The sequence below is a fragment of the Heptranchias perlo genome, chromosome 17 (assembly GCF_035084215.1).
Source record: "Heptranchias perlo isolate sHepPer1 chromosome 17, sHepPer1.hap1, whole genome shotgun sequence".
NCBI classification, from domain to species: Eukaryota; Metazoa; Chordata; class Chondrichthyes; order Hexanchiformes; family Hexanchidae; genus Heptranchias; species Heptranchias perlo.
Genome location: NC_090341.1, coordinates 26,361,008 through 26,377,831, shown reverse-complemented (window position 1 = coordinate 26,377,831; position 16,824 = coordinate 26,361,008). Strand labels below are relative to the sequence as shown.

Here is a 16,824-nt window from a genome sequence, read left to right as displayed (position 1 = left end):
CTAAGATGTGCTGTATAGCTGCTTTCATCAATATCTATCTTATGATCTTAAGGAGTCTACAAACATGAAAATCAGTGTTCTTCTCCACTTTATAAAATAATTCCCACATTAAATGACAAAATTTTTTATCTAATCCCAGGTTTTCTGCTAAAGGAAATAAGATGCTTTCTATTGTATTTGTCATCCCATCCAGGACTGTTTATGGATTTTAAATCTGTTATCTGATGTTTGGAAAATGCTCTGACTGTAAACATTATATTCTCTTTTTCTTTTCCAGGTCTACCTTACGGAAAGGTAGCACCTCCTCCCTGCTTTCTGCAGTCAGTGGCTGGAATTTCAAGGGGGTAAGTGCATCATGACTTTGACTACACTTTTATCCTAGAGGCTGGATATGGGGTGGGACACTATATAAATACAAGTCTTTACCACATCTTTCAAAAATGTCTCAAAAGTGCTCCACATACAATGAATTAGTTTGAAATACATTGACTGTTATGCAAGCTAACATTGCAGCCATCTTTCACACAGCAAGATGCAACAATGAAATGAATGAGCGGTTAATCTGGTTTTGGTGGTGTTGATTGAGGGGGGGAAATGTTGTCCAGGACATTGCCCTTCAAATAGTGCCACAGAATCCTTAACCTGCACTTGAACCAGTGGAACAGGTAGACCTTAGTTTAATATCTCATTTGACAGCATACCCTTCTGTTCCTTTCTCCCTCTTGTGCTTATTTAGCTTCTCTTAAATGCATCTGTGCTATTTGTATCAGTTACTCCTTGTGGTAGCACGTTCCACATTCTTACCACTCTTTGGGATAAAGAAGTTTCTCCTGAATTCCCTATTGGATTTATTGGTGACTATCTTATATTTATGACCCCTAGTTGTGGATTCCCCTACTAGTGGAAACATTTTCTCTACATCTACCTTATCAAACCCTTTCATTATCTTAAGGACCTCTATCAGGTCACCCCTCAGTCTTCTCTTTTCTAGAGAAAAGAGCTCCAGCCTCTTCAGCCTTTCCTGTTTAGTATATGCTCTCAGTTCTTGTATCATCCTTGTGAATCTTTTTTGCACTTTCACCAGTGCCTCTATATCCTTTTTATAATATGGAGACCAGAACTGTTCTCAGTACTGCAAGTGTGGTCTAACCGAGATTCTATACAAGTTTAACATAACTTCTCTGCTTTTCAATTCTATCCCTCTAGAAAAGAACCCCAGTGCTTGTTTTTTTTTACAGCCTTATTAACCTTCGTTGTTACTTTGTGATTTATGTATCTCTACCCCAAGATCCCTTTCCTCCTCTACTCCATTTAGACTCTTATTAGCCAAGCAGTATGTAGCCTCATTATTCTTCCTACCAAATTCCAGTATTCTCTCAGTACTGCATTGGCCCAGATCAGGAGTATTCAAGTTTTATGTCTTTGCAGATTGCTTAGATGTATACCGTACAGCCACAAAGCCATGTATAAAGTTTAAATCCACGTTTCCATTCATTTGTCTATATCATGTTGCTGATATTAACAGGTCTTTGATGTTCCGATTTAGGATTTCCCCACCAATGAGACAATAGCGCTAAGAACAGTTTTTCCCCAAACTTCCAGGCCACACCAGAGAGTAAGCAATATAAGCACAAAAAGCACAATAGGACTTAGTTGTCTGGGCTTAGAGGGCCAGATAGCCAGGGATCAAGGAGTTGCACATGGCCTATGGGCAGTAGCTTTGGCATCCCTGGCCTAAATTATGCGCTCAAGTCCTGGAATGAGGCTTGAACCCACAATCTTCTGACTTAGAGATAAGTGCTACCAAATAACACATAAAATTAAGGCACGTTTTACAAAATTTAAATCCAATTGTAAAAATATTTTCATATTGTTTTATTTATCTCCACCCACTTCCCAAGTACCTCAATAGGAACAATCTTCAGAATCTACATATAGACAATAATAATCCCCTGTTTTAGTGAGATAATCTCGTGTTTCTATTTTCCATTGCTCCATAATTTACAGCCCTACAACTGAAGTGAAAATTTGAGGAATTCACTTCCATTTTACATTTAAAGAATGATTTTCCACGAGGTGCCCCAATGGCTCTGTTTATAAATGCATCACCCCGTACGCTATTGAGTCAAACAGACCAGGAATGGTCCCAGTTCACTCCATTGTCTGTGCTCAGCTAGCTGATATTAATTGGTACAACAGCAAGGATGATACAATTGATCGTAACATCCATGGGCTATGGAGGGGAGAAATTAATCAGGCTTCCTACACCTGACTATTGTAAACAATTTTACAACACCAAGTTATAGTCCAGCAATTTTATTTTAAATTCACAAGCTTTCGGAGGTTACCTCCTTCCTCAGGTGAACGATGTGGAAATGAAATTCTCGAAATGAAATCGCATTTATAATTCACAGAACAATGCTTGGTGATTACAGACAGTTTTTTCAACTGCCCGTTGCCAAGGCAATCAGTGTGCAGACAGACAGGTGTTACCTGCCAGGTCTCAGAATATACAAATCACCAAAAAAAACAACAAACAAAAAAAAACAGAGATAGAGAGGTAGAAACATAGAAAAGACAGCAACTGACCCGTTATATTAAAAACAGATAACATTTGTTCGCTGGTGGGGTAACGTGTAGCGTGACATGAACCCAAGATCCCGGTTGAGGCCGTCCTCATGGGTGCGGAACTTGGCTATCAATTTCTGCTCGACGATTTTGCGTTGTCGTGTGTCTCGAAGGCCGCCTTGGAGTACGCTTACCCGAAGGTCGGTGGATGAATGTCCATGACTGCTGAAGTGTTCCCCGACTGGGAGGGAACCCTCCTGTTTGGCGATTGTTGCGCGGTGTCCGTTCATCCGTTGTCGCAGCGTCTGCATGGTCTCGCCAATGTACCATGCTCTGGGGCATCCTTTCCTGCACCGTATGAGGTAGACAACGTTGGCCGAGTCACAGGAGTATGAACCATGCACCTGGTGGGTGGTGTCCTCTCGTGTGATGGTGGTATCTGTGTCGATGATCCGGCATGTCTTGCAGAGGTTACCGCGGCAGGGTTGTGTGGTGTCGTGGACGCTGTTCTCTTGAAAGCTAGGTAATTTGCTGCGAACGATGGTCTGTTTGAGTTTGGGTGGCTGTTTAAAGGCGAGTAGTGGAGGTGTGGGGATGGCCATAGCGAGGTGTTCGTCGTCATTGATGACATGTTGAAGGCTGTGGAGAACATGGCGTAGTTTCTCCGCTCCGGGGAAGTACTGGACGACAAAGGGGACTCTGTTGGTTGCGTCCCGTGTTAGTCTCCTGAGGAGGTCTATGCGATTTTTTGCTGTGGCCCGTCGGAACTGTCGATCGATGAGTCGAGCGTCATATCCCGTTCTTACTAGGGCGTCTTTCAGCGTCTGTAGGTGTCCATCACGTTCCTCCTCGTCTGAGCAGACCCTGTGTATTCGCAGGGCCTGTCCATAGGGGATGGCCCCTTTGACGTGGTTAGGGTGGAAGCTGGAAAAGTGGAGCATCGTGAGGTTGTCCGTGGGCTTGCGGTAGAGTGAGGTGCTGAGGTGCCCGTCTTTGATGGAGATTCGTGTGTCCAAGAAAGAAACTGATTCTGAGGAGTAGTCCATGGTGAGCTTGATGGTGGGATGGAACTTGTTGATGTTATCGTGTAGTCTCTTTAGTGATTCCTTGCCGTGGGTCCATAGAAAGAAAATGTCGTCGATGTATCTGGTGTATAGTGTTGGTTGGAGGTCTTGTGCAGTGAAGAAGTCCTGCTCGAACTTGTGCATGAAAATGTTGGCATATTGGGGTGCGAATTTGGTCCCCATGGCTGTTCCGTGTGTTTGGGTAAAGAACTGGTTATCGAAGGTGAAGACATTGTGATCCAGGATGAAGCGGATGAGTTGTAGGATGGCGTCCGGAGATTGGCTGTTGTTGGTGTTGAGTATTGATGCTGTCGCAGCGATGCCGTCATCGTGGGGGATACTGGTGTATAGTGCCGAGACGTCCATCGTGGTGATAAGTGTTCCTGGTTCAACTGGTCTGTGGGTACTGAGTTTTTGTAGGAAGTCTGTAGTGTCGCGACAGAAGCTGGGGGTTCCCTGTACGATGGGTTTCAGGATGCCCTCGATGTATCCAGAGAGGTTCTCACACAGGGTTCCGTTGCCTGATACGATAGGACGTCCGGGTGTGTTGGCTTTGTGTATCTTTGGGAGGCAGTAGAAGTCTCCCATGCGGGGAGTACGTGGGATGAGAGTGCGTAGGATGCTTTGAAGGTCTGGATCGAAGGTCTTGATCAGTTTGTTGAGCTGGTGGGTGTGTTCTTTGGTCGGATCTGCGGGTAACCGTCTGTAGTGTTCCTGGTTGTCCAGTTGTCGGTATGCTTCTTTGCAATAGTCCGTTCTGTTCTGTATGACTATGGCTCCTCCTTTGTCCGCTGGTTTGATGACGATGTTGCGGTTGGTCTTGAGAGCGTTGATGGCGTTGCGTTGTGCTCGGGTGACATTCTGGACTGTCTTCTGAGTGCGGCTGATGAATCTGGCATTGACGCATTTCCTGACAGCTTGAGCATACATGTCCAGCTGAGGGCAGCGACCCTCCGGAGGAGTCCAGTTTGACTCTTTCCTCTTCGGTTGCTGTACCGCGGATCCCTCTGTCTGCTGTTCCGGATCGTCGATTGTCTCACTGACTATACAGTGACCTGTGCTAGAAAGTAGGCACCTGTGAACATCCAATGAGGGCAGATATCTACTAAATGTACCTCTAAATGAGTTGACATCTTCAGGAAAGTTTGCATGGATAGAGATTAATAAGCTCATGATTGGACATGTTTCTGAGGCTCCCCAAAGTCAAATAGTCTATCAACCAATTATCTAGATTCACACATGAAAAATGACCACCCTGGTGAGGTACCAGAGGGCGGCCAGTATTCTGTAAGAGTCACTGCCTTCAGGAGGGGAGGGGAGAAAATTGAGATAAAAATATTTTAGAAAAGATTGTTCTCATTCCATTCTGTAATCTTATACTGTGTAGTTTAATGTTTCAGCATTCTTGCAGAGGGATACAAAGGAGTGGGAACAAGCAGAGTTAATGTTTCTGTGTCAATGTGTTTTTAAGCTGCAGTTTCTCCCATTGTAATTATTTGCTTGCCATTTCAAAATGTCACATTGAATCTAAATGAGTCATCCAGTTATTTTTGTGCACTCTTGTCCAGTCAAGCTGGATATTATATTACAAAGAATTTTTAAAATGCAAATAATTATACTGCTAGATATAAAAATTAAGAGAACAAGCTTTATTTCACAAATTCAAAGGAGAATTTTATTTCACAAATGATAAAACAATACTAGGCTTAGCCTGTGATGCCTATAAATTACAAAAGCTTGTATCTTGCACTCATTGATTCCCCAGCTCCGGCTTCAAGAAGAAATTCTGCAAGGTAGTCTGTGATTCCATCCCATTTATATTGTGGGATGAATTCCTCAGCACTGTAGAGCAGGCAAACAATTAAACTAGTGCAAGCAGAAGCTGCTTTATTTTCTGACCATTGGTCCCCCATCCCCCACCCTCCAACCCACCCCCCCTTCCCAATCTCTGGCTAATGAGCAAGAAGGTACACTAGATTGATTTCTGAGATGAGAGGGTTGTCCTATGAGGAGAGTTTAAGTAGAATGGGCCTATAATCTCTGGAAGTTAGAAGAATGAGAGGTGATTTCATCGAAACGTATAAAATTCTTAGAGGGCTTGACAGGGTAGATGCTGAGAGGCTGTTTCCCCTGGCTGGAGAGTCCAGAACTAGGGGGCATAGTCTCAGCATAAGGGATCAGCCATTTAGGACTGAGATGAGGAAACATTTCTTCACTCAGAGGGTTGTGAATCTTTAGAATTCTCTACCCCACAGGGCTGTGGATGCTCAGTCATTGAGTGTATTCAAGACTCAGATCAATAGATTTTTGGACTCTAATGGAATCAAGGGATATGGAGATAGGGCAGGAAATTGGAGTTGAGGTCGAAGATCAGCCATGATCTGATTGAATGACGGAGCAGCCTCAACGGGCCGTATGGCCTACTCCTTCTTCTATTTCTTATGTTGCTTATGTAAACCACATTACATATATTTATGGGCAGGTTGAGCAGTCAGCTCACCATAGACCAGAAAAGATGGTGGCTTCTTCCTCCACCAGCAGCATTTATATTTGCTATGAGCATTCCCTATTCATTTGACAATTTAGTGGCTTCGCTTATATTATGAGGAGAGTTTAAGTATATAACATATATACTTAAACTCTCCTCATAGGACAACCCTCTCATCTCAGAAATCAATCTAGTGAACCTTCTTGCTCATTAGCCAGAGATTGGGAAGGGGGGGTGGGTTGGAGGGTGGGGGATGGGGGACCAATGGTCAGAAAATAAAGCAGCTTCTGCTTGCACTAGTTTAATTGTTTGCCTGCTCTACAGTGCTGAGGAATTCATCCCACAATATAAATGGGATGGAATCACAGACTACCTTGCAGAATTTCTTCTTGAAGCCGGAGCCGGGGAATGAATGAGTGCAAGATACAAGCTTTTGTAATTTATAGGCATCACAGGCTAAGCCTAGTATTGTTTTATCATTTGTGAAATAAAATTCTCCTTTGAATTTGTGAAATAAAGCTTGTTCTCTTAATTTTTATATCTAGCAGTATAATTATTTGCATTTTAAAAATTCTTTGTAATATAATATCCAGCTTGACTGGACAAGAGTGCACAAAAATAACTGGATGACTCATTTAGATCTACAACAATAGATTGTATACACTTAGCTGCACTATGAAACTGTGAAAAATGGAGTGACATATGGTGAAATGTTTGTACTTTCAATGTAACACTGCTGCCACAATCTGTGGAAAGAAGAACATTGTGACAGGTGAATTGTAATCTTCATTCTGGTCTGCAGTTGTTTGCTGATATCCTAACTTAACTGTGTGTTCACATGTGAAAAGAACTTCAGCATAGTAAAACATTCTTCACATTGGAGTTAGTTGTAGAAGGATGGTCAGTTTGTAACTACAGTTGTCATTGAATTTGAATCCAACCCAGGGCTGTGTGACATAAGAAACATAAGAAATAGGAGCAGGAGTAGGCCGTACGGCCCCTCGAGCCTGCTCTGTCATTCAGTAAGATCATGGCTGATCTTCGACCTCAACTCCACTTTCCCGCCCGATCCCCATTTCCCTTGATTCCCTTAGAGTCCAAAAATCTATCGATCTCAGCCATGAATATACTCAACGACTGAGCATCCACAGCCCTCTGGGGTAGAGAATTCCAAAGATTCACAACCCTCTGAGTGAAGAAATTCCTCCTCATCTCAGTCCTAAAAGGCTGACCCCTTATCCTGAGACTATGCCCCATAGTTTTAGACTCTCCAGCAAGGGGAAACAGCCTCTCAGCATATACCCTGTCAAGTCCTCTCAGAATCTTATATGTTTCAACAAGATCACCTCTCATTCTTCTAAACTCCAGCGAGTATAGGCTCATTCTACTCAATCTCTCCTTTATAGGACAACCCTCTCATCCCAGGAATCAATCCAGTGAATCTTCGTTGCATTGCCTCTAAGGCAAGTATATCCTTCCTTAGGTAAGGAGACCAAAACTGTACACAATACTCCAGGTGTGGTCTCACCAAAGCTCTGTACAATTGCAACAAGACTTCCTTGCTCTTGTACTCCAACCCCTTTGCAATAAAGGCCAACATACCATTTGCCTTCCTAATTGCTTGCTGTACCTGCATGTTGACTTTCTGTGCTTTGTGTACAAGGACACCCAAATCTCTCTGAACACCAACATTTAACAGTTTCTCACCATTTAAAAAATATTCTGTTTTTCTATTCTTCCTACCAAAGTGAATAACCTCATATTTCCCCATATTATACTCCATCTGCCACCTTCTTGCCCACTCATTAACCTGTCTATATCCCTTTGCAGACTCTTTGTGTCCTCCTCACAGCTTACTTTCCCACCTAGCTTTGAATTATCAGCAAACTTGGATACGTTACACTCGGCCCCTTCATCTAAGTCATTAATATAGATTGTAATTAGCTGAGGCCCAAGCACTGATCCTTGCAGCACCCCATTAGTTACAGCCTGCCAACCTGAAAATGATCCGTTTATTCCTACTCTCTGTTTTCTGTCCGTCAACCAATCCTCCATCTATGCTAATATATTACCCCCAACCCCATGAGCCCTTATCTTGTGTAACAGCCTTTTGTATTGTACCTTATCGAAAGCCTTTTGAAAATCCACATATGCTACATCCACTGGTTTCCCTTTATCTACCCTGCTAGTTACAGCCTCAAAAAACTTTAATAGATTTGTCAAACATGATTTCCCATTCATAAAACCGTGTTGACTCTGCCTAATCATATTATGATTTTCTAAGTGCCCCATTACTACTTCCTTAATAATGGATTCCAGCATTTTCCCGACTATTGACGTCAGGCTAACTGGCCTGTGGTTCCCTGTTTTCTCTCTCCCTCCTTTCTTAAATAGCGGTGTTACATTTGCTACCTTCCAATCCATTGGGACCGTTCTAGAATCTAGGGAATTTTGGAAGATCACAACCAATGCATCCACTATCTCTGTAGCCACCTCTTTTAGAACCCAAGGATATAGCCCATCAGGTCCAGGGGATTTGTTGGCTTTTAGTCCCATTAATTTCTCCAGTACTTTTTCTTTACTAATATTATTTACTTTAAGTTCCTCGCTCCCATTAGACCCTTGGTTCCCCACTATTTCCAGTATGTTTTTTGTGTCCTCTACTGTGAAGACAGATACAAAATATTTGTTTAACATCTCTGCCCTATCCCCACATACTTGTAGAAGCTCTTACAATCTGTTTTTATATTTCTTGCTAGTTTACTCTCATATTCTATTTTCTTCCTCTTTATCAATTTTTTGGTCATCCTTTGCAGGTTTCTAAAACTCTCCCAATCTTCAGGCTTAATACTCTTCTTGGCAACATTATAAACCTCTTCTTTTAATCTAATACTATCCTTAACTTCTTTAGTTAGCCACAGATGGATCACTTTTCCTGTGGAGTTTTTATTCCTCAATGGAATGTATATTTGTTGAGAATTATGAAATATTTCTTTTAATGTTCACCATTGCTTATTTACCGTCATATCTTTTAATCTAATTTCCCAATCAACCTTAGCCAACTCGCCCCTCATACCTATGTAATTGGCTTTGTTTAAGTTTAAGACTCTAGTTTCGGACTTAAGTGAAATTCTATCATACTATGATCACTCTTCCCCAAAGGATCCCTTACTATGAGATTACTAATTAACCGTGTCTCATTACACATGACATTCACATGTGAGCAATTGGTGCCAAAGACACAGTGCAGCAGCAAGGAAATATAGATGCTGCTGGCGCCACATAAAAGGGAGTTTGTCTGTCCCCATCACCACACTGGTGCCCTTGAAAATCCTGTACTATTGCCAGCGAGGTTCTGAGGCACGCAGCTGCTTTGTGCATTGTTAAATGGAGCTTGTGCCACATGATGTGCTATTAACACATGATGGAAGTGGAATCAAATTCTGTCCTTGTCTTTGAAAAGTTACAAGTTAATTTTAATTCAAACTTGCAGACAGTTGATTTATGAAAATGAAAGCAGCATTTTCAGGGAAATTCTAGGGTTGAGTGTGACGTGATCTGTTTGAAGGTGCCATTGATAAGTGCGTTACTAATGCAGTATCGGGAGACGTCTCTGCTTGGACTGTGTCTAGGTGCGCAAATAAAAGAGACCAAGAGCAAATAACTTACTAAGAGACTGGTCTGCTGTGGTACTATGAAGGATATACCTGTATGTTTTCTGGGAAGTATGTGGTATCACACGATTTAGGCTTAACTGTTCCAGCTTTGGCACTGCTCCCACTCTGACACTCTTCGCATGTGGTGCTGCATTCTTTTAATCCCAGGCCCTTTAAAATGAGCAGAACCTCACAGCAAATGCTGCAACTGTGGAGTCACTGTGTGTGATGTGCCGCACAGATGCCAATGATTCAGCGCTTACTATGAAGTTGACAGTATTAAAGGCATTCTTACTGAGGGAATGCAGAAGCTGCTTCATTCATGACTTCATCTCTGCATGAGGAAAAATTACACTCAAAAACCTGGAAAATAAAATAAAGAAAATGTTTACTGCTTTTACTGGAAAGAAACTTTTGTATATAAAGGAAGAAGTGAGTTACGTCTTTTACCTGATATGTGAGGATGGCATAAAGACTCATCGTTTGACTTATCACTGGTTCAATGTCATCGCCACATGTTAGTTTTCCCACTCTTCGTTTTACTCATTACATAAGTACTGCCAGTTCCTCCACACTTGTGCAATATTTGCTACTTAGTGCTTTTGTCATTGCCGTGTTGATCTCTCCAACCGAATTAGATATCTGTAGAAGACTGTTGTGAAGAAGGCTCCTTACCTGAAACATTAACTTGTCTGTTCTCTCCATAACTGCTGACTGACCTGTATGTTCCCAGAGTTTTCTGCTTTTTATCTGAGGAAAACTCTTGTGTGTATGAGCAAAATCCTTCCTGCCCACTCTGTAAATTACAAGATAATAAAACTGCTGCTTTTTTCCTGATACCAGGGTCAATCGTCACCTACTGTCCCTATTCAGGTTAACTTTTCAAGCACTTACTCATACTGTGCAAGGTTCTCTTGTAGAATATAATCTATCATGGACCAGTATCTCATTTCCTTGATGCCAACCACTTTAGTCTTCTAAGAAATGCAGTGAAGTTTCAGTGAAAATATAATAGTCCAAATTCTTCAACTAGTCTACAGTCGCTTTCTTGTCCGGCTGCATCTGGCCCTGCCATTGTAATGTACCATGTGAAAGATTAGGTGGTTCATATGATTTAACGGGATGAGTGGCCAGTTTCTGTGCTTTTCTAATTTAATGATCTTTTTGACACAATTTGAAGTTGCATGACAACATTTTTGATCATAATGCCGCAGAAAGGAAAGATTGGCAGTGGTAACCAGTGGAGTGATCTTTGAATGTCAAATCTAAACAGGAACTTTTGAAAATAGTAAAAGATAAAAACAAACTGAAAACTGTATGGGGCCCAATTATCTGGCATCAAGAGTGTGTTGCGCTTGTCCAAGCAATGCTGCTATTTCATGTCCCAGATAATTAACATGTCCCATGGGCACTATCAATGAAGGCCCACCCCCTGGCTGAGCTGCAACAAGAAGGTCCCAGGCCATAAGATCATTCTGTGGGATTCAGGAAAACCTACCTTGGCTTCTTTTTTCTTGGAGCTGCCTCCAGGACCCCCATAGACCTTTTGGTCTGTGGGGGGGTCACAGCACTAGCCCCAACCCTTGGTTTCTTTGGGCACTCTGCCAATTGGGTGTTCAATTTAAATAAAAATAGACCAACATAAAGAAAAATGAGGCAGGAGGCCAGGTATGTCCCCTCCTGTTTCATTTACATCACTGCGTTGGGCCTGCAGTTTTGCTCCACCCTCAGTAAGCCTTGGGAATCCTGTGGCAATGTAAAAGGGCGGAACCTAGGAAAGTGAGTCTCCTCCCCTTTTTCCTTGATCTTTGCTTCCAGAAAATGGGCATTCCCTGGGAATGAAGGTCAAGAAAATTGTTTCATATGTGATGCGAAGAATTGGATTTTATCGAGTCTTATCTACTTTGTTTGGGATAGAACATTAACAGATGTTTTGGTTACAGCTGGTTTAATCACACCCATCAGTTATTGATTATAACAGATGTGATAAAATAAGAGCTTCCTGGATATAGTTACTGTTGGGATACTCGTATTATTACATGGGATTATATAGTAACACTTAATAATGCAAAAGTACTAAAACGTCCCAGTCCATCACTGTGTAATGCCACGTGTAATCAGATGAGTGGAGCGGCAGAGGGTTGCTGAAAGTCGGGCGATTAAACTAACTCCTGAGGACTATAAAGTGTAGAACCAGTTCTCCCTTTGCAGAATCAAATGAAAATATGAGCAATGTGCTCAACACTTTTATAGCCCATTTGGGGTGTTCAAAAACTTGTATAAGTGCTCAGATTCCTGAGTTACCACATTATCCGAACCCCATAACCGAGTTGGAACCTCTCCCCTTCCTACTTCTCTCAAACCAAATGATTTGAGTTAAATGCGCAAAACATTCTACAAACTATGTGCCAGAGGTTCAATTACAAGACAGTTATATAAGGCCAGAATTAAACTCGGAGCAGAAATCGGGCAGGTTGGGGCGGAGGCGAGTGGCAAACTGTCCTAACCTCAGCAGTGTGAGGCCTGGTTGATTTTAAGTCCTGAACCTCGTCTGCATGCCCCCGGCCAGTTGCCCACCCAAAACCGGCGGGAGTGGAATGTTAGACAATAGCAGTCCACCGGTAGGAACCAAAGGAGTAGTACCAAGCACTCATACACGGAGAGGGGTTTTCGGGAGGGCTCTCACAATTGGCCAGGGGTGGGGGAGGAAGGGTGGAGCCCAGGGCAGGAGAGGCCAAAACCTATCTTGTAGGGAGCAAAGGAGCACTCCTGCCCATCCTGGCCCCACAAGGTTTTTTTTTAAAAGTTAGCTGTTTGAGCCTCTTCTCGCCCTCCTATTCCTCTTCCCGCTAGCTTCACCTGGCAGGAAAGCCACTACATATTCTCCGCCATAGTCACTGGTTAAAGTAGCAAATCAGGCCCCGATGACATTTAAAGAAGGACCCCGCAGGCTTCTGGAAGGTGTCCTACCTGCATGCTCAGAACAGCAGGTTAAAACGGAGGACTGTCGGAAGGATGCGGGATGTTGGCAGTTAAGCCTCCTGGATGAGTTTAACTGCATGCCTGGTTTTCCCCGGACAGGCAGGGTTAAAATCGCCCAAATAGATTTTCTTTTGCTCCCTTCATGCATAACTCTTTTACTGTACTACACTTCAGAGCACTCATTTTATGTCTGCTTTAATGTATTATATACAAGGCTTATTTGAAACTATTTCTACCGTATCACATTTACAAGTAAAATTCTTCCTGTAACAAAATAGTTGTACTTTTCACTAAAGTTGATCTAACAGCTTGTAAACTGTGCTTAAAGGGTCTCCACAGTTTATAGCAAAATGAACGGTTCAAAATTTCTCTTTATAAGTAGAATTTTTTTCAAATTTCCTTGACATGTATATGGCTATTTAAATCTGTCTAATTCTAGATTTGGTACCTGTTTCTTTCTCTTACAGTTTTGCTCACTACCAGGGTGCTTGATGCTGGCAGACACTGGCACTGCACAGCTAATTTAAAGTACTCTGGTCAGGACTTCAGCCAACAGTAACAGAAAACACTAGGAAAGGTATCTCCTTTTCCTTCCACCTTAATTCTTGTTTCCGGTGCTCATAACAGATAACAAAACAAAATCTTGCTCCAATGGCTATGTAAAGAAATAATACTTAGATTGGTCTGTCGAAGATCTTGATGAAACTGATTGAAACATGGAAATCACAACCGAGAGGGAATTCATCATAGATACCAGGAGATTGGTTTCAGGCTGAATGCTGAGCTACAGAACAATAAAATAAAACCTCACAAATTTAGTGCTTTTGATTAAACAAAAACGTCAAAGCTAAATCTTGCTGTTTATTGTGAACTTTTGAAAACAAAAATATACTGTAAAACCATAAGAGACGTTTAACTTCAATATTTATGAATCACTCGTCAAAAAATGCCTAAAGCTCTGTGTATTTCTGTAATTGTATAAATTGTTGATGTCTACCACTGAGTGAATATGAGTCCGACAAACTGTAACAATTACAAGATTACTTTCCCACCTGGCACCAGCTAAACCTCAGCAATGTTTTGCATCTTACATGTTCACCTCCTTTAATGTTAAAAAAAAATAGTATTTTGATGGGAAAATCTAATTTATACCAAACTGCAACAGTGACATTTGTTTAAAACATCTGACAGATGTGTCTTTGGCTGCTGTGATTTTTAGGTCACAGAACTTCTAGTGCTCTCGAATTAAGTTTTAACTAAATTTCTCTCACCAGCACCAAGTCATCTCTTTGGGGGGAATTTTTGACTTCAGCGGGGGCGGAAAACTGGCAGTAGCAAATTGGCCGCCCACTGTACACCCCATTCGAGCTTCCTTTCCATTGACGTTAATGAAAAGAAAAAATTGGGCGGAGTGTGTAACATGCAGCCAATCCACTACCGCCAGTTTTCAAGCACCGCCAGAGTTGTAAATGTCCCATCTGACTTTTAAAAGTACACAGTCGGTTACATTTTTGCATCTCTTTGAGCTTCTCCAACATTGTTACTATAAAAGACACCAGTTGGTGACTCCTTACTACAAGGGAGATTCCATATTACAGCATTACTGCAGCGGTGCAGTGTGGATTTAGATTTTATAAAATATGCAGTGGTTGAGTTAATGATTTCCTGTACTTCTGACAGTAGTGCAGCTTGTTGGAGTGCCAATGCAGATGGAGTGAGGCAATGCATTCCACTGAAATCTTGATCTTAGCTCGCTGTTGCAAGAAGTCACTGAGTGGATGCCATTGATGGGTGAGAGACAAGAAAGGGAAAAAAAATCAAATTACTTAATTGCTCTTACCAGTCAGCAAAGAGCTGCACCAACGGTGGCCTGAGTGCAACTGGCTGTCCTGCCCTGTCAGAATGGTTCATGAGGGATTAGTAACATAAATAGGAATAACAACAACTTACATTTGTATAGCACCCTTAACATAGAACACATTGCACGGCACTTTACAGGGTGGGGAAAAATGATTTGTTAAAGGAATGGATATTGAACCATGGTGGGAGAGATTAGGAGAGGGTGAGTGAAAAGTTTGTTGAAAAGATGGATTTTTGCAAAGTCTCTTAAAGGTGGAGAGAGAAGAGGCAGGGAGGTGTTTAGGAAGGGAATTCCAAACAATAGGGCTGAGACGGCTGATGGCAATGCCACCAATGTTGGGGCAATGGGAGAGGAATTTACAAAGTCCGGAGTTGGAGGAATGAAGAGTGTGGAAGAGGATAAAAGTCCGGTGGAGGTTGCAGATATAGAGTAGGGTGAGAAATTTGAGAATAAGGATAAGAGTTTTAAATTCAATGCATTGAGGGACTGGGAGCCAATGTAAATCAGCAGGGATGGGGTAATAGGCAAAATTAACTTAGTACGGAACAGGATATGGATGGCTGCATTTTGGACAAGTTAGAGTTAATGGAGGGGAAGGATGGGAGGCCAATGATGATGCCATTAGAGAAATCAGGCCTAGAGGTGACAAAAGCATGGATAAGGCTTTCGGCAGTGGCAGGGTTAAGGGAGGGCCAGATGTAGGCAATGTTGTGGAGGTGAAAATAAGCAGCCTTGGTAACTGATAACTTGAAGGGTTTGTAGCTCAGCTCAGAGTTCTGCAAAGTCAGGCTCAGCCTAAGTGAATGGCTAGGGAGGGGCACAGAATCAGTGGCAAGGGAGCAGAGTTTGGTATATAAATGCAAGTTGTGTCAGGGAAAGAAAACAATGGCTTCCGTCTTCCTGATCAATTGGAGGAAATTGTGACTCATCGGTGTTGGACAGGCAGTCTGACAGCACAGAGCTGGCTGTGGGGTCAAGAGAATTGTTGGAGAGCTGGTTGTCATCAACATATATATGGAAGCTGACCCCATGCCTGCAGATGATGTCGCCAAGGGGCAGTATATAGATTACATAGAATTACATAGAATGTACAGCACAGAAACAGGCCATTCAGCCCAACTGGTCTATGCCAGTGTTTATGCTCCACACGAGCCTCCTCCTACCCCTCTTCATCTAACCCTATCAGCATAACCTTCTACTTCTTTCTTCCTCATGTGTTTATCTATCTTCTACTCAAATGCATCTATGCTATTCGCCTCTGCTACTCCTTGCGGTAGCGAGTTCCATATTCTTACCACTTACTGGGTAAAGAAGTTCCTCTTGAATTCCATATTGGATTTATTAATGACTCTTATATTTATGACCTCTAGTTTTGGATTCCCCCACAAGTGGAAACATCATCTCTACGTCTATCCTATCAAACCCTTTCATAATCTTAAAGACCTCTATCAGGTCACCCCTCACCCTAGAGAAAAGAGCCCCAGCCTGTTCAATCTTCCCTGATAGGTATAACCTCTCAGTTCTGGTATTATCCTTGTAAATCTTTTTTGATGAGGAAGAAGAGGAGGCTAAAGATAGATGCCCGGGAGTCTCCATAGGTAACAGAGTGGGATGATTGCTTAGGCTCATTGATTGCTTTCAGACAGATAGAAGTGGAACCACGCAAGGGCAGTCCCACAGAGCTGGACAGTGGAGGAGAGGTGATGGAGGAGGATAGCATGATCGACCATGCCAAGAGCTGTGGAAATATCGAGGAGGATAATGAGGATAAATGCACTATGGTCGCAGAAACAGAGGATTTGTGAATTTAGCTAGGGCAATCTCAATGTTATGAACAGGCCAGAAGTCAGGCTGAAGTTTTCAGACAGATGCGGCATGGAGATGGGAGGTGATAACATGTTCAAGGACCTTAGTGAGGAAAGGAAGGTTAGACTTGGGGCAGCAGCTGGAGAAGGATGGATGGGTCATGGTCGGTTTTTCTGAGGTGAGATGGCGGCAGTTTTGTAAGGGAGAGGGATAGTAGCTGAGGAAAGGGAGCCATTAACATTATCAGCCAGCATGGAGGCTAGGATTCAGGAGTTGAGTGCGATGCGGTTCGAGGGTGCAACAACAACAAAACCTTGCATTTATATAGCGCCTTTAATGTAGTAAAATGTCCCAAGGCGCTTTACAGGAGCGCTATCAAACAACATTTGACACCAGCAG

At 42.5% G+C, this 16,824-nt stretch overlaps 2 protein-coding genes across 3 annotated transcripts in view; one reads left to right on the top strand and one right to left on the bottom strand.

The window, feature by feature from the left end:
- arhgef3 (Rho guanine nucleotide exchange factor (GEF) 3) overlaps positions 1 to 16,824 on the top strand; it is a 308,969-nt gene that overhangs the window by 104,812 nt on the left and 187,333 nt on the right. Inside the window, exon 2 of the mRNA XM_067998757.1 lies at positions 278 to 344. Within this exon, the coding sequence (XP_067854858.1) occupies positions 278 to 344 (67 nt within the window). The remainder of the gene's footprint in view (positions 1 to 277; positions 345 to 16,824) is intronic.
- LOC137334406 (uncharacterized) lies at positions 2,236 to 10,936 on the bottom strand. 2 transcript variants are annotated; one of them, XM_067999119.1, is made up of 2 exons: positions 10,072 to 10,936; positions 2,236 to 4,692 (listed from the first exon to the last, which is right to left on the bottom strand). In XM_067999119.1, the coding sequence occupies exons 1-2, from the start codon at positions 10,254 to 10,256 to the stop codon at positions 2,598 to 2,600; spliced, it is 2,280 nt and encodes a 759-aa protein (XP_067855220.1). In that variant the 5' UTR covers positions 10,257 to 10,936; the 3' UTR covers positions 2,236 to 2,597. The 2 variants fall into 2 exon arrangements, with proteins under 2 accessions (XP_067855220.1, XP_067855221.1); XM_067999120.1 differs by lacking the exon at positions 10,072 to 10,936 and adding an exon at positions 9,828 to 9,992.